Genomic DNA, 18,746 nt, shown 5'->3' on the forward strand with positions numbered 1-18,746 from the left:
TATATATATATATATATATATATATATATATATATATATATAAATAAACATTTTCTAAAATGTCTTTTGCATTACACACACACAAAAATAATGTGAGGGTGAGTAAATGATGAATCAAAATGATTTTCATTTTGGGGTCAACTATCCCTTTAATTGTCAAAATGGAACACAAACAAGATTTGAGAGCTACAGCAGATTGTCTGCTAATAGCATCATAAATTATGAGCTGTCCCTCAAAAAAGCTTCTGAACACTGCAATATTTGCACAAGTCACATGGACTACTCTTTGTGGTGTTTTTTGTCCTTTCTGGAAAAGAGTGGCATGAACATTCTATGTAATTTCTCATTTTGTGTTCCACAGCAGAAAGAACATGATACGGGTTTGAAAGGACATGAGGGTGAGTAAATGATGATGGAAAATTTGGGTGAACTGTCCCTTTAAATAATATATGTTGTTCCAAAATTCAAGCATTGACCTCAAAATATCAATAGATGGACTCAGTTAACAATTGAAAGAAAATCTTTATTAAAAGTCAAATGCCCTCTATCACATCAAATACCGAAAAAGGGTAAGAGACAGTTTGACGCTAACACCTCAAGTTAGGACAGAAGGGACAGAGGGATCAGCGGGCGGAACAAATACATGGAGAGTAAATGACAGAGAAAATTAGAGAACATATGATGGAAGAGCCCTTCATTCAACTGGAGAACATTTAGATATGATTGTCGTCATGCTCCAGTTCTATAAGCATTTAGTCTGTGAAATGGTGAGGCTGTAGGGACATTAGGGAACAGGAAAAAGTGTGTTGCGTAATCTAATTCATGCATTTTAAATTTTATACACAAAGATTGCATAGCTGTAGAAAAAAAACTGTCTCAGTGGCGCTAATACCAATAATGTGCTTGTGGCCCTCTCTCTCACTATCTTGTCCAGTTTGTTTGCCGCTTCCTGAATAAAAACCGTCCCATGATTCCCAAATAAGAGTTTTAGAAGTGGAAGAGTAAGTTAAATTTGTGTCCAATGTGCCACGGACATTGATAGAAGCCCATGAAAGTGGTTTACATCCGTATTAGTTTTACTCCAGGACGAGGTGCATGGGTCAAACCCACAAAAGGCCACAAGCTTCCATTTCCTCTCTCTGAAAACACAAGGGATTTCTGAACCTAACTTTTCATTGGTGAAGAAACAGCTATGCATTAGTCTGTAATCCTGTCAAGTGTGCATCCAAAAATGGAGGAAACCAACAGCAGACATTTATCCTCTGTTCATATGTCTGTTCAAGGAACATCAGCATTGGTGTCTTCCACTGAAGCCATTCTAGATTCGTATATGGAAGGTGCTGCAGTACAGAAAGATGACAAAGAGAGAAACATCATATTAGACTAAGGAGCAGTCGAAATCAAATTATGCCTTTTCATGTCCCTAAAGTGACGGAATCATTTCTAATTCCAAAAAAAGTGACAAACCCAGGATATATTTCTTAGGATTTGCATTTTATAGTCTTCACCATGCAAGTCGATTTTTGCTGCCTCACCGGTAACTGATAAATATTGAGCAATGTGATATTAAAAAGTATGAAGAACTAGGATGAGGCGCAGATGGCATTTTGATAATAAAATTGATCCTAAAATGAATTTGGAATTCCACCAGATAGCAGAAAGAGATCCAAACCTTTGTCACACATCTTCAACAACTGACATTAACCACCTGTCCCTTCCATATTATCTTTCTATGAGTGTTCAAGAAAGTAATTCTCTCTTTGACTGAAAGCTTATGAAAGCAATTATAGATTTGTTTGGCATTCAGGTCAAAACTGGTACAAAACCTTCCTGACCCTCTCAGTCATGTGGTCAGTGAGGCACAGCTGTGAAGTCCAAAAAGTCCTTTAAAAACGGAACAGAAGAACTCTTGCCCCATAAAGCATATTTAAGTGCACTTCAGCCAAATTATAGTTGTGTGACTCCAGATTAAAGACCGTACTAGAGTGTTACTGGCTTTACATTGATAAGGACTTAGTAACTCAAACTAAGATGATGAGCATCATTAGTGTTCAAATCTAGTGAGTACAATCTAGTAAGTACATAAGCAGCAGGCATTATGCTAAGGCATTATGCTAACTGAAAAAAAAGATAATAAACAACAAGATTTGGAAAAATCTAAATAAGCAGCAAATCTATACATCATACATCAATAGTGAAAGCTCAACACCCAATTCACTTTAACAGATTCAATAGATTTATGTCAGTGAGTTTGATGTTAGCATGTTGCTAAGCTAAAACCACAGTACTCTAACAAGCATTAAATTGTAATTTTTTTAATTAGATTCGACTGTTTTATTCAGTTTATGTCAGTTAAATATTTATAATGAGAATTTTGCCCGCATTCTCCACCATCTTGGTTACTATGATTTATAGTAATAACATCAAAACTTAACTCTGATTAGAATACATCTGCGGAAATAAGTCACTTCATATCCATTGTTCTTACCTTAAAAAGTCAGGAGCCCTTGAGATCATGTTCTCAAAGTCGGCAAAAGAGAGTTTGTTGTCTCCATCCAGGTCGGCCTCCTCGATGGCCTTCTCACACACCAGAACAACCTCCTCTGGTGTTAGCTCTTCCTTCGTTAACCTGTTCAGAGTCTTTTCTAAGTCCTCCTTGCAGATGTAATTATCCACATTAAAGTCTAAGAACAAAACAAGAAGATAAGAATGAACCACAAAAGGCGTTCGTATTATAAAGTTGCTGCATTGTTTATTAAAGTTGCAATATATATATATATTTATTACATCCCCTAAAACTGTGCATTTTGACAATCACATTGTAATTTTTTTTAAATATTTTGTTATTGTGGACTGTACATGAATCAATAAAAATCAAAAATTACTTTTACCATATATTTTAAACGCATAAATGGCTTTCAGTTCTCTGGGAGCCATTTCGCTGAGAACCGAAAACATGTCCACAAAGTCGTTGAAGCTGAGGTTTCCCTGGCCGTCTTCAGAAAACGATTCCACAATACGATTCCTGAATGGATTCTCCTAGAAAACAAAAATGTAATGCTTTATTAGGTTTATACTATAAAAAGAACTAGAAAGGCTCCAATATCAGTGTAATTTTAGTATAATTTATTTACTACTATAGTATTTCTGTCATGACATCTTAGTTAAGCATGGTCATATACATGGCAGTGTTAATGTGTTTGGTCTTGCCAGAATAGATCTGCTATGCTGATTCTGCTGTGGCAGACTTTCTGTGACTTTCTGCTGTGAGCATGTTGGAAACATTGCTTCTGCACATATAACATATATGAAATAACCCCCATATACAACAGATGAAATCACCCCATCGCAGACAGGTGGAGCTGGGGAAGGTGGAGGATTTCTGAAGCGTGCTGCAATGGCTACAGTAAGCACTTGCAGAGTATTTAAAAGCTGCTGAAACAAAAAGAACCAATCAGCTGTGCCATGTGAACAATGATGTCATCATGTCAGATTGAGAACTTGTCGTCCTGCACCAACTAGAGTTTCATGACAGAATTTTGTATTTAGTAATATTTCGATATATTTTAAAAGTTTTCATTTTAATTTTAGTTTTTAAGTTTTAGCAAATTTGTTATTTTGTCATTTTTATTAGTTTTTCTTTTTGAAAATTTTAAATTCAACTTTAAATTTTTATTTTAGTTTTAGTATTTTCAGTACTACAGTTTAAAAAACTGTTTTTCATCTATTTTATTTCAGCTTAATTTCAATTACTGCAATATTTTTAGTTAACAGAAACAACCCTTTGCAAAATGTATCTGGATATTTGCATGGAAATCTGTAATTTTATAGAACAAGAAAATAGGTACAATGTTGTCACCATTAAAATACCACGGAAACCATCTAATACCAAGCTGTTTTTTTATATTTTACAAACTATTATTTAAATTAATTATTCCTATTTTTTCCTTAAAAATTTAAGTAGATGCAGAAAACTGTGGCCATGGAGTACAAATGTTTGGCTGAATTAAGCATGTGTGCAGCAGAGGCAGTTTTGCTGAGTGAGTCATGTATAAAATGTAGAAAGGCTGACTCCTCAAACTGGCGCCCATATATTTCTTACTGGCTATTGGCCTACAGGAATTTTTATGCCTTGTGCTACTAGCTGACTCAACAGCTCTGAGAACAGTAACATGAACGCAGCAGATCAGGATCAACCCCGATGTCTCAGTTCTGCTTTAAAAACTCACCATCCTTTGCATAATTATAAACACAACCATCCCAAGTGATGTTTCTGAGCCTTTTTTACTATCACACAGTCAAAATAGCAAATATTACACATAGGATTTGAGGTTTAAGTTATGTTAGTAGCACAAAAAGTCCTTGTTCAACTTGGAAGGAACTTCAGGCATGATTTCACGTCAGCTACAACTTACATGCAGCAAATAATCTTTTAGTAATTGGATTAATGATTTAATCGGACTGAATAGCTTTCATGCAAATACCACTATCAAATGAAACTTTAGTTGGATTAGACGATGAAGATCATAAAGAAATTAAGCAGGTAACTATTTGAACTATTTACTTACTATTTTGCCAATTTGTTACAAAAATAATTTGCCTATATGTGCAGTGCCTGTTTTATCTGTTTTATGTCTTACATAACTGAATATTAACATTTATATCTATTTGAAAAAAAAAAAAAAAAAACCTTCTGACATACATTTTATCTTATTATTGTTTTTGTTTTTTTAAGATATGTCATCAAGGCAAAAACTTTGATTATTGGCATTATTTCTGAATGCACTGTTTTGTTTGAAATACATGTAATGCAAATGTTATTGAACATAAAATTGGATTGCAAGGTATAGGAACTTTCCGAATCTGAAAATGGATTGAATTAATTCGAATTGAGGAAAATTGGATTAGATTGCCTTATGGCTAACTTCATAGAAAACATCCATCCGTGAGTAAATAAAAAAAAAAACTGTTTTGTACTGGCAGATGTCAAGTAAACAGCCCTCTAATGCTCTGATGTGTTAAATCACTCCACTTTTGCACAAAGAGGCTAATTATCAGACTGAAGGGGGCAGAGATTTATGTTTATGAAGACTGAGAGGATCTTTACAAACTGGAAGCTGTCGTAGCCTCATCAATCTCAGCTCGAGTGGTCTCCATCAGTATCATCCACCTCCTAGGGTTGGGGTTTATAGCTCCTTCATCCATCTGACGGCTTTACAGGGTGGTAAAAATATCTCTCCAGCAAGAGGGACATAATGGGGCTCATTCTGAATCTGGAACTGGAACATCTGACACATTTTGACTGACTGAGGGTTGGCTCTGATTTATTAAGGAAAGGTGAGATTTGACCTGCGATATGACTGTCATAATAAATTCTTGGCTTGAGACAACTTTTTCTTTAACCCCGTAAACCTGTCATATAAAATAACAGAAACATCTCTTTTTTTTAATGTTTGGTCTAAAGGTTCAATAAACTTTTCAATTAAAAAAGTTTTTTTTTTTTTTGAGTATCATATTTGATACATCAGGCTTTTGGACCATTAAGTATGATTTAGTGAGAATATGGAGCTTATACTCTGAGGGGAAAAAAACATGTTAATTTGCAAAATTTTGCTCCAACTAATCAAAAATATGCAATTTGGTGCTGATGCTGATATTTATATGGCCAAATTAAAAGATGAAAATCTAACAGCTAGTAGTCTTTATAACAGTATAATAGACTACTTACATAAAATACATATAAATATCAGTTGTCACTCTTTATCTCCCAATAATGTCTTAGTAGGATGATGTTAAAAAAGAATAGATTTATGATTAAAGTTCTGTATTTCTGTTGTGGGGGAAAGTATTTTTTTTTTATTTTTACTTCACAAAAATAAGTTAAGATTTCACAGCAAAATGACATATGAGCCACAACCTGAAGTGTTTAAAGTCTCTTTTATTGCAAAAAAAGCATAAACTATAAATCAGATGATAAAAAACTTCTCCAAGTTTTTGATCATACTGATAATTTAGAGACCTCCGACATTTGCATATCAAATATGATACAGTAGGCTTTAAAAAGTTTTAAAAAGGTAGAAGATCATCTTTGAAAGGAGATAATATGACAGAGGTTTATATAAACAGCTGAGGAATGGCGGTAATAAAGAGTTACCTCTATAACATCATTATAACTTTAATGCTAGTATAATGCTAATGCTCTTATTGGCTAATCCTATAAATGATCTCTTGGCGCTCTAGTCCGATTAAACGTATGCGTCTTTACAACAATGGCAAATCTAAAGCGCTAACATAATTTGCTGAAATGGCACCATCTCATGGAGCGTTAACTTTCAAAAGCATAGTGATGTAATATCCCTCACTTCCTCCGCTTGTGCTTTGTCATATAAACAGCCCAGCCAGTGTGCCCATTAAAAAACAATTTTGTCCTATAAAAACAAGTGTCTATTATATATGATATAGACTAAAAGTGCAGAGAGGGTCATTGCACAAGCATCATGTTGCTTAAACAAGGCGCCAGCATATTTCTGCACCCCTTATGCTGTTGTATGTGAATTGGAAGTGGAATTCTATAGTGAATAGTTAACATTACCTTCAGTTCCGGCATGTTGACTATGAGGGCTAAAGGGACTTTAACATCAGGGTCATTGGTGTAGTCCATTGGAACCAAATGTGGAGCCAGCTCGTGGTATCTTCCATGCAAGCTGCAATGCAGAAAAAAGTGAAAACTGGTTACTCCCGTTCATCATTGTTCCTTTGACTTCTAGGACGTCTGGCCCCCCCGACTGAGCCTGGTTTCTCCCAAGGTTTTTTCCTCCATTCTGTCACAGATAGAGTTTTGGTTCCTTGCCGCTGTCACCTCTGGCTTGCTTTTTTTTCCAAGTTAAAATTACATATTTGGGGAGAAATTATAATCTTTTAACACACAAAAAAAGCAAAACAAAATGAAACAAAAAGCAAAACAAACATAAGCATGAAAAGAAAACAACTAAAAAACTAATAAACATCAACAGAAAATGTTGTTTGGTGAGGCAATCACAAAACAAAACCCCATTTATTTAACCCATTTTTGTTTTGTTTGTTCAATGACAGCTAAACATAAAAAAAGGTTTCACAGCAGATTTCACAAAGCCTTTCTGTTTTACTTGCCAGTAAGCAGTGAACTGATGACTCAGTCTGAGTGTGGCAACAAGACAGGGAAGATATCAGATATTCAGTAAAGATCAGTACCAGAGGGACACAAGACAATATAGAAAGCTAATGAAGCTTTGGGGATGAAAGAAAACAATTAATAATTTGCACTGATAGTAAAAAAAAAAACATCTTATTTTGTTGTCTTAAGACAAATCAAAACAAAAACAAACTAGAAACAAAATTAAACAAAAGACAAGAACAATTAAAAACAAACAAAATATCTGAAGCAAACAAAAATAAAACACAAAAACTAAATAGTGAATAAGAAACAAACAAATCAGGAAACAAAACAGGATAAAAGGAAGCTGATATCAAAGTATACTGCTACAAGAAACAAAAAGAAAACAAAATCTCCAAAAAGATAAAAGCTCTCCATTGTAATGTTTGATTAAGCAAACATAGACTGCTAAAGCAACCTATTGCATGAAAGAAAAAAACAAGTCTCCATTCATGACTATAAAAACTGCACACTTCTGATTGTTTTCCAACACCATGAAATTTTAAACCAATAATATACTTAATATGAAACACTACTTTGCACTACACTGAGGTGATTAAACATGTGATTCAGTGTGATCAGTGATTACTTAAGCTCGCAGAAGTCAATAAAAAAACCCATTCAACTGCAGCCCATTACATCTATATTATACCACATTATAATGTTTTCAGACAAAAAGCTTTGCTAGACGTGTTATTAGCAGAGGCTGTAGAAAAATATCTAGTATTGACGACTGTACAGTACATATGATACCTTGTACCAACCGTAATTACAAGAAAAGAGAAACATCTCATGTTGCACCACAGGCTTCCAATCAGGATGCAAGGAAATACAAGCCATAACGATTGCTGATAACTATACGCTAACCTATAACAGCAAGGTGGATTGTGTGGGTATGTGTGGGGAACAGGAGAAACGGAGTGTTTTATGAAGGTGATAAAGTGCAAGACTCCATTAGATTTGCCAGTGATTGTCCATTTTGTTTCTCGTGCTCCACTGGCCCTGTTATCAAAACCAATCTCAGTGTCATTGCAGAGGGACAACCAATCCACATGAATCAAACCGGGCTGACACATCTTCTGTAAGAGCTGGAAATATTACGAAACACTGGATGGCAGCTCGGCACTACTGAAATGAAAAACAACATCACTGATATAGAGTTGTCAGAAGTTGGAGTTCTTATGCAAATGAGGTTTGCAAACTGTTTGAAAAAACAAGTGTGCACCATAAAAAAAGTACATAACTAATACCTAAAATGCGGCTTGTTCAAGAGAGTTTCATGCAATTACAACACATCTAAAAACTCAAAACATCTTTGCAACTAGCAACATGCCTAACCACACCTCAGCAACCACATGGCTTTTTACACTTAGAAAACATTAGCAACAACACAGAAACATCCTAAACCATTCAGAATAACTTAGCATATAACAACACTCTGAACCACTCTAGACTCCTTAGCAATTGTCAAAGAGACACAGGCATTATATTTTATTTTGACTGGACCAGCAGTAGCTGTATGGTATTCCAGAGACCCATGTGTTTAACACCAACAAGCTCATTTTTATGTGTAATATGTTGCAGTTTGCTCAAAGCATCCTGGTGCATTAAAGCACCCAGTGAATTGGTAATGAAAGCAGAGGGTTACAAAGCTCTCTGGGCACATGAGATAAAAAGCCAGTAATGGTTCATTGCTGAAGAATAAGCAGAGCCTATAATGGCCATTAGAAAGTAATGCATTAAACATCTCATTAACCCCTTTCATGGATGCAGACTCTTTGTTATGCTTCAGCCCTGTTAATAAATGCATGGATTTTTTTTAACCCACCACATGCAATGCATACATGAAAAGGGCACCTACACATCACGGTGAGGCTTATTCACTTTCACAGGGAAGTCCATGACCCATCCATGAGTCACCAGGGGACCGTAGGATGGGTTTGATTATGAGAACTGAGGGTTTTCATCATTAGATGGGTATTACAGCCACAAAGAAAAAACTAAAACAACAGGAAGACCTTCACCAGCTGCTCATGTGATCTTAGCAAAATACCTTTAGAGAAGCAATTCTGGGTACTAGGTAGTATCATAGGTAAGTTGGTTCTGAAACATGTTTCATACAATGAAAAAGTCCATCCGCTGTTCTTATTTCACATCAAAAATGCAAAAACGTGATGCAGCGCAACATCCTGAATCATATCTTATTATCCTTTCAAGCTTTACACACAAGAGCAAACATCATGAGGGATCATTGACCAATTGCTATTGATCTCAAATCACACAAAATATCTCAAAAAGGCCACTGGATTGAACATAATACACTCTAAGTTGAATTGAGAGTGATGTAATTAGCATAGCCTGATAGTTTGGTGAAAGTTGGTGATGAAAAGCTTGGGTAATGAAAGCTTTCAACATGCAAGGAACATCAATAGAAACTTTGTAGTTGGGACAAGTGGCATAAAGTTGCTGATGATTAAAGATTAAGCATATTTCTCATTATCAATATGTCATAGTCAGTAATTCAAACATCAAAACACTAATACTTTCATACCAACTCCATCAAATCTAAAAGCTCACTGAGTCACTGAGAGAAAAACACAGCAAAGTAGGAGGATACCTACTGAATTTCCTACACAGTTCTGTCTCTGACAGACAGAAAATGTAAGTCGTATTCTGTACACAGCATTGGAAATGTCCTCGTGAGTCAGACTGGGGGAAATACACTAACTACAGCTCAGCCAATGAGAGCATGTTGTTAGCCTTCTGTTTTACCGTAATTAGTTTGTTTGACTGTAAGATGACACTGTGCCCCTTTCTCCTGTATCTGCTGTTAATTTCTCAAAGTAGACACTTGATCTTCAAACGACAGCGATTAACAACATATCCTGAAACCCGAGAGCATTATGTCAATCCTTTTAGAACAGAAAGCAGGCTATTTGTTTTATTTATACCTAATGCACATAGGGAATGGACAACAGCCAGGTCGAATAACAAACACAAGGCTTTATTTCTTTACGTTATCATGGACAGGAATGAAGCAGACCTGATGCTATACTTTACAAGTCTGCGCCTAATCAAGAGATTGGGTTCCAGGTCTTTCGTAAGGTTTGAAAAGCGATCCTATACGCCATGAGAGAAATGCAGGTAACAGTGTTTCCACAGAAAGTCTCAGTTTCAACCAATCAATTGCTAATTCATAAAACAATATATTCTCATAAAATCAGATTTGGATTTTCGTACATGTTCTAGTACATGAGCATCTTAATCCGAACCATTTCACATTCAGACTTTCCACATTGCATTATAAGTAGGTTCTTTGAGTAGTAAATAAATTTTTATGAGATGACGAAATTGTAGAAAAATGTATGACCCAAACTTAACCTCGACGGTGGATGCTTCTTTATGATCTATGTTCTACATTATAATATGAGTATATAATCTTGTACAAATGTATAAAAATTCACGTATATAGATTTGATTGCATTTATTATAAATAAGATTAAATGTTTAATGCCATCACACTCATTTAAAAGTTTACGCACTTAACTAATTTGACATTATAAGCATTAAATCTAAATTTCGAGAAGATTTCTTCAATTCCAGTTCCAATCAGTCGTCAGAGGATTCAAAAAACTTTTTACATCTTTAAAGTATATATATTTACATTGCAGTTTGTGTTAATATTATTCATATTAGTGTCAAATAAATAAAAATGTACATGTGATGTCACTTTAAGCATCACATATAGTGAAATAGATTTCGGTGTAGAATGCTGCATCATGCGAGATGCTGCAAAAGATGTGAGATGCAAGCATATATCTATCATAATCTATCATATGCTTACGGTTTTAATAACAATGGAAAAGCACTATGCAAATCAAAAACATACGGTGTGAACAGCCTCTAATTGTAATTCAGCTCAAGCTACAATTGCTGCAATTGAGACCAATAATTCCATTCGATACAACTTCAGCAGCCACGGTGACATAAAACAACATGATTAAACTATTTAACAGTAAAAGAAATATATCATATTTGATTGTAACTATAATGTGTGTGCTCACTGCAGTCGCTGTGCAATGACGCGTTTTAATCTACGGTTTAACTATCCTGTTGCCATCGTTTTCTTTGTTTGTATGCAAAATAATTATAATTACATAATATTTAACAACAAACATTTATTTATGCTATATTTTATTTAATAACTCAGAATATACAAGATATGTACAGAAAATTCTAGTTTTGGAGCGCAGCCATGTTGTCTAATTGAGGCTGGCAGATAAACTTAGTGATGGGACTCTAGTTTTAGCCTGAAGCTCATGCCGATTAATCATATGAACAAACTTTTCTGATCGAAAGTCGATTAGTACAGCTACACTGATCGCTGCAACATTAGGCCAATAGAAGAGCGTATATAACAAGGACTTACAACCGAGGCAATGTTGTGTTGGTGGCTAAAGACTATTACACGCTTTGTTGCTTGCTGCATGGCTATCACGGAGCAAAAAAGAAGCAAAAAAGAAATCACATTCTTGCAGACCGAGCAAGGCTGTAAATCTCAGCTGGATGGGATGTAATCTCTCTCTCTTTCTCCTTTGTTTAGCAGGACAAATGATTCTCACCAAAGAACACTGGCTTCTGATACAAAACGCTTCCTGTGGGTTGTTGGTAGAAGACAGGACATCAAATGCTATTAATCAAAGGAGTATTTTGAGAACGCTGTAAAAGAGATCATTAAAAATGATTTAACAACAGCTAAATAAATTAGCTACATGCTAATATGGCAATGTAAGGCATTTTTGTCACGGAACTGCAAGGAAGCCAAAGGTTAGGATCCAAAAGCAGAAGTTTAATGGTGTACAAGGAGTAATCCGCAATTGCAGTCAGGCAAACACGAGGTCATACACAAAATCATACAAACTTTGGCATAGTAAGAGCTCAGGAAACAGCAATCATGGCTATCAGGCTTAAAAAACCAAACCTCAAGATATCAGTGTGACACTATGTTAACACTAGCAGAATATAACAGCACAAATAAACAGACTTAAATAGGCAGAGGTAACAATAGAATAAGGAACAGGTGTGTTCAATCAGGAGGTGGCTTGTGCGAAATGAAGTCCATGACACTGTGACGCAGAATGGAGTGTCCTTTAGTGGAAAACCAGAGCACTCCAAATGACCATCGTTACTACTATATTGCACTCCATTACATAACATACTCAATCACTGTTTTGTTACCTGTACTGTAAAAGGAACTATTCAAAGGATAATCACAGCTTTTAAAACATTTATGAATTTTATGCATTTGTGCATTTTCTATGTTAATGTAAACTATGAGAATACTGTGCATTACATGTATACAAACATGAATTACATGAATCGCTGAAACGAGTCGTTATAGATTTCAAATCTTTTGCCCATCTCTATGTACGTCACTAGGAACACTTTGCATAATAATCTCTGCCTACAGTCTTGGGAGAAACTGAACTCTGACCTGCCCCCCCCCCCCCCACACAGACGCTCTGGTTGGTGTGAGAGCATCATGTCGAGGAGACAGTGTGTTTTTAATTGTAAAGGCAAGTTTGTTTTATTTTCACTTCCAAAGGATGAAGATCAGAAGAACCAATGGCTAAAATTCATTTTTACCACAATACCAGAGCAGTACAACAAATCCCTTTTGTTGTGTTCACAACATTTCACTGATGACTGCTTTTCTAATCTTGGTGAGTACAAGGCGGGATTTTCAAAGTGTTTGGCCATAAAAGAGGGTTCATTACCAAATTTATTTAGAACAACGAGCATCTCCGAATCACAACGTGAAGTATGATTATGAAGTTATGTGTTTGTATTCTCCCGAGCATCTTATCAGTATGTGTGCTGTCTGCAGCCTTTCTCTGCGCTGATCTTCATTTACAAACACGTCATTAAAATGAAGTGTAACAAGTGCTGCTAACAGATATTCTCTGATAAATTAATCCATATGAAAACAACACGATGTCCGTTTTTCACGTCTCCCTTCATTATATCTAATGTGACCACACCCCCGCGCTGAACGCGCTATTCAGATTCAAACTGAAGCGCGCAGCTTAAATACGCACACACAGAAGAAAAAGCAGCGAGACTGTTCAAGTTTTTTATTTTACTGTTTGCTTCGCGATGAGAGGAATAAGACATAATTCACCCCAAAAAGATGCTAATGCATTGTTTACCATGAACTTGTGTGCGGAACAACCAATCAAAACTGACTATGTTAGTTGACCAATCAGAACACAGTATGCTACCGAAAGGTGGGGTTTAAGGAAACTGAATCTTTTGAACAGCTTCGCGCAAACCGTTTGGGGATCCCTGAGAATTGAGGTAATTTTAAAATGATATTTTGACAAAATGACAATGTTTTTTAACCTTGGATGGATTTTAACCTATTGTACAGGACTTATAAACAGTGATAGGAAGCTTGGAATTTTCATCTTACTGGCTCTTTAAGTGAGAGGCATTAGATTGGTTTATGAGAATGCGGACAGGAAGTAGAACAAATTATTATTTCCTGCACATGATCTACATAAAACGAATGCACCGATTTTTATATTGTAGCGTAACATAAATTGTGTTAGTAAATAATTAGTAAATAGTAAATTGTGCACACAATTTAGTAAAACGAGGGACAAATAAGTAATTTATGTGAACAATATACTTATTTTTCTTATCTGCATGTCATTTGTACAGCTTTGTATGTTCCAAATGACAAAGTCGAGAAAAAAGTGGAACACCCAAGTTTTATCCAGTATTTGTTTTGTTGCTGATGTGAAGTCGTCCAAATCACTCAAATCACTTAGGACAGAAAGGTATGCTTTGGAACAGAGCTTTAGATTTGAGTTTAGAAATTTGCATAAATGGTGGCTCACAAAAAGCACTTTTCCCATAAAAAGAAGCTTTATAATGGTCAGGTTCTCTTTATTTGATCTCAGGTCTCATCTGAGCAACCGTTTGAATTTCACTCAGACAAATAGCGCACAGCCTGTGAATGGAATACTAATGAAGCCAGCGGACTGTTAAAATCAGACCGGTCTGTATGAATGAGCATGGATGAATATCACTGGAGCTGAACTGCTGATAGGGGAAAATGAGATGTATGAATGGGGCGAGAGAGATTTATAGATCTTAGGTTAGTAAGAGCCAGTGGAGTGCAGCAGAGTTGAATGAACTGGTAGAACAAACAATACCGTAACACAATAGCTGCAAATGGGATAGTTTGCTAAATTATGCCCACACTGATCATGAAAGAGCTTTCATATTCATATCTGACTTTCAATTAACAAATGATACCATGTTTAAATTAATTCTGCTGAATTCTACAGAATTGTTTACTAAAATAAGCTCAGAAAATGCAACGACAAACAAAATGTCTATACTCACCGGAGAATTTCCTTGCGTGTAAAGAAGGTGCAGTCCTAAGACGAAAAAGGAAACAAAATTACTCCTCTGAACACACATATGCATAACTTTTCATTTGTTTTAATTTCTTCTTTAATTAAAGCCTTAATTTCTTACTTTTAAGTTCTTAATAAATTAAAAATGAGTTAAATTATAATTAGTATTAATAAATTATAATCTCACTGACCCAAACTTATGAAAGGTAGTGTAAAGCACCTTTGAGTTATTTTGAGTTATTTTAAATTCGAAAAATAATAAAAGCACAGGAAATAATTCATGTTCTCTCGTCAGGCCACATCTCTGATATATTATGCAACACTTTAGCATTCACACTGCATGACTGCACGTGGATCAACACCTGAGCTCCTTGACAGCTTTTTCAACAGCTTTTTGTATTAGCCCACAATGCCTCTTATGTTTCACGGTGTTTGATAAGTGTTACCCATCACAAAAAACAGCCTGCCAAATGAGGCCTGGCAATATGACCGCAGGAAACAGCAACAGCTGTCGGCCAACTGTAGCACGAATCGCCTAAAAAAACATTATAAGACTGTTCACAGATTTCTTACCTCTGCATTTACTGTAGCGGTGCCAACCTGAGCCGACAGATTTATTAACTAATGAGTAAGCTCTCTTTTATGATGTAACACCCAGCCAGCTAAAAGCCCATCCCCCAAATCAGAGGAGCAGCTCGGAAGACCGTTTTGTGATTTACACGCATTAGCGTTTGAGTACTGTTAATTGCTCATTAATTTGAAATATTGAGGCTTGCATCTGTGAGATGTGAGGTAAGGCCACAGCTGTGAGTTATTAGCACAAAGGGTGTTAAATTGTTACCAGAAACGTAAGCCCACATATCTAATAATGACATTACATCCTCGGAGAAAAAAATAGCTTCTTCATAACTTCTTATAATCACGTCATAGAGACATTATATAAAATAAAATACTTCTCACTGCTGTGTTGTTACAAAGCACTCTATAAATATTTGTATGGCGAAATTTTATGGTACTTCTATGGTTGATTTCTTTTCAGTTTTGGTAAAGGTGGAAGGTGAGTAAATCACCCAGTCTGCACTGACTGCATCTTCAGCCTCACGGGAAGAGAAATTATATTTTGTTTGAGTTATGAATGTGAATTTTAAGTCTGTATTGAACAGGATGGAATAAAAAGACTGCGAAATGATGGTACGAAACATCCTAGAATTAGAGTTGCCTTGGCAGGCTGCATGCAAAAAACTAAAATGACTCTTGACAAATGACAAATGACTCTTATGAACCAGTTTTCTTTAGTGAATCAAAAACATACAACGCGGGTAGTGTATTCTGATTCACAAACAAATGACTCTTGTGGACCAGTAATTTTAGTGAATCAAAAACAAAAAACGCAACCATCGTAGTCTGACTCACAAACAAATGACTCTTATGAACCAGTTTGTTTTTTAGTGAATCAAAAACATACAACGCGGGTAGTGTGTTCTAAATTCACAAATAAATTACACTATTAAAGCAGACACTTTTAGTAATCAGTAACATACATCGCGGCCAGTGTATTCAGAGTCATCAATAAATGGCACTTTTGAGACAGTTATTTTAAGTGAATCAGAAACATGCGGCACAACCAGTATATTTTGATTCGTTAACAAACGACACTGATGAACCAGTTCTTTTTAGTGTATCCAAAACATCCAGCAAGACTAGTGTATTCCAATTTATGGACAAACAACTCTAAAGACCTTTTTTTTATGTTTAGTAAAATAAAAAACTATACAACTATACAATTAACAATTATTATGAGCTAGTTGTTTTAATGATTAATTCACGAAAAAATTTGATTAAATCCATTTGAAACACTATAATGTAGACTTACAGAATTTATATGTAAGAAACATTGACACATACAGTAACTCAAGTATACCAAAAAATATTCTGAACTGAATCAAATTAGAAGTGGATTAAATTCAACTATATATTAAGAGATAGCGGCGAATACCTTTTCTGAGCCACATTTTGTATGCCTTAAAAAAATATCAAATTTTTCTACAATATTATGCCCCAATAGCCAGATTCTGTTTTACAGCACGATGAATGACTTGATAAGACTTGGCTGCTGTAAGGAATGAGTCTATCAGCCAAATGGCCGAGCTCCAATGATCCAAGTAGTACAACACAGTCATTGATCTTCATAATGCACTTCGTTGATTGGCAAGTGGGAAACTCAGAAGCCTACTATTCAAATGTAATTAATATCTGACTCAAACCATTCGCATCACACACACACACACACACACACACACACACACACACATATATATATATATACATATATATATATATATATATTAAAACAGGACTATAAAGCTTCTAGCAGCAGAAGAAACTCCAACAGCTGACTAATCAGAAAGCGGTTTCTGAGTATCTTCTTAGACTGGTATTAATATTTAAGTCTCATTGGGTCCTTAGACTGGAGATGATGTTTCGCCAGAAGACAAAAGCAAGACCTTCTCTCATGTTCATGCATGAGGAGGATAAAGAACAATATGATCAGACGTCCTCAGAAATGTCTCGATGCTCAGACCTTAGGATTCACACAACAAGCAAATAATAATGATAATACAATTTATAAATAATAATCCCTTACTTCTCTGTGGTGGCTGTTATGATTAATACTTGTTTTAAGAACATTAGGAATTTTATATAACTAAATACCTGAATTTGAAATAGTCCACCTCAAGCTTAATATCTAAGATCTGTATCAATCCATCTTAAACTCATTTCCTGCTAAATCCTACAAACTGTGCACTGTGAAAGACAATAAAGTCACTTGAATGCTGCAGACAATGAACTAAGAACAAGGAGAAGCCTCATATAAAATGCCTGTTTTTTTTTTTGCTTTATTTTGTTTTTTAATGATCCAAAATAAGCTTTTTTTCTTGCTTGTGTGTGAGTGTGTGTGTGTGTTTATATATATATATATATAGATATACAATAGATATAAGCAGTTTTCTGTAAGAATGCACCTTGACTATGAAGAAAGAAAGAAAGACAGAAAGAAAAAAAGAAAGAAAGAAAGAAGAACACACATTTGTTCATTCTTTTAACCCAAAACTTGATTTTGTTGCTGCTTTATTTTCGTCTGTAAATAACGCTGAAGACTACAGTCTCTTACCTGATAGGCGTCTAGCTGTTCATCAGTAAATATCGTTTGCTTATTACCCATCTTAGTCGAGTGATTTTCCGCTCGTGCAGATGCATCACATTGGTCTTCTCTGTTCTAGGCATTTATGTCCACGGTTTGGCCAGTCGAGAAAATTGGGAGGCAGCATGAAATTCCAGTCCTTCGTGAAGTAGCCTATGCCTGTTGGTGGTAAAGGCGACACTCTCCATAAATACTTTAACAGCACAAGAAACGTTACACTTGTTTGTCGCGTACTGTTCCTGACGCGCGCGTCATATACTCGTCCTGTCGCTGTTCGCTCTCACTCTGACTGAACTATCAATGAAAACGATTTAATAACCGAGTTTAACACGTCACACCACCAGAGGGCAGCACTGAACACATTGAAAACAGTATAGTATTGACTATTTCGTTCTAATATACCCCAAAATTATTTCATTTATTATATATATATATACAATAGCCTGGCATTATTATTTAAACTATTTGTGTGGTAATTAAGAATAAAAACGTACATTTTAAAAACAAATAAAACTTCTAAAATATAAATGTTAAGATCAATGATAACCTTTTTCCACTCTAAAGAGCAATATGAAGAACATTTAAGATAATTTGTAAGATAATTTAAGAATAGAGGGAGAGAGAGAGAGAGAGAGAGAGAGAGAGAGAGAGAGAGATAGATAGATAGATAGATAGATAGATAGATAGATAGATAGATAGATAGATAGATAGATAGATAGATAGATAGAAACAAAGGAATGTATAAACACTTTTTAGAACAGCATTTTCTTGCTTTTATTTATTTTTATTATACTGTAGTCTGTATAAACTATAGTTATATATTCGTGAATGAATCATTGATGCCAATAAATAACTTGTATTTTTAACACCAAGTCAAAAAATCTATTTATAAAACAAACTTTTAATACAAATTTCACATGACAGA

General features: G+C 35.1%; 1 protein-coding gene across 2 annotated transcripts; it reads right to left on the minus strand.

Annotated features, from left to right (window-relative positions):
• Positions 1-436: 436 nt before the first annotated feature.
• LOC113066998 (calcium and integrin-binding family member 2-like) lies at positions 437-18,160 on the minus strand. Of its 2 annotated transcripts, XM_026239170.1 has the most exons (6): positions 17,792-18,160; positions 14,606-14,640; positions 6,593-6,704; positions 2,892-3,039; positions 2,489-2,684; positions 437-1,340 (listed from the first exon to the last, which is right to left on the minus strand). In XM_026239170.1, exons 1-6 carry the CDS (start codon positions 17,840-17,842, stop codon positions 1,319-1,321), a joined length of 564 nt encoding a protein of 187 aa, XP_026094955.1. In that variant the 5' UTR covers positions 17,843-18,160; the 3' UTR covers positions 437-1,318. The 2 variants fall into 2 exon arrangements, with proteins under 2 accessions (XP_026094955.1, XP_026094956.1); XM_026239171.1 differs by lacking the exons at positions 14,606-14,640; positions 17,792-18,160 and adding an exon at positions 11,815-11,943.
• Between the last annotated feature and the right edge of the window lie 586 nt (positions 18,161-18,746).

Source organism: Carassius auratus, chromosome 50, assembly GCF_003368295.1.
Source record: "Carassius auratus strain Wakin chromosome 50, ASM336829v1, whole genome shotgun sequence".
Lineage (NCBI taxonomy): Eukaryota > Metazoa > Chordata > Actinopteri > Cypriniformes > Cyprinidae > Carassius > Carassius auratus.

What these genes read in the sequence shown, in the direction of transcription:
- LOC113066998 (XM_026239170.1), bottom strand. Translation starts at nt 17,842, where the DNA reads ATGGGTAATAAGCAAACGATATTTACTGATGAACAGCTAGACGCCTAT. An exon ending in ACACGCAAGGAAATTCTCCG is followed by an intron (nt 6,705 to 14,605) that starts GTGAGTATAGAC and finishes TCTGCATTGCAG; the next exon opens with CTTGCATGGAAGATACCACG. An exon ending in TCAACATGCCGGAACTGAAG is followed by an intron (nt 3,040 to 6,592) that starts GTAATGTTAACT and finishes TTTGTTTTCTAG; the next exon opens with GAGAATCCATTCAGGAATCG.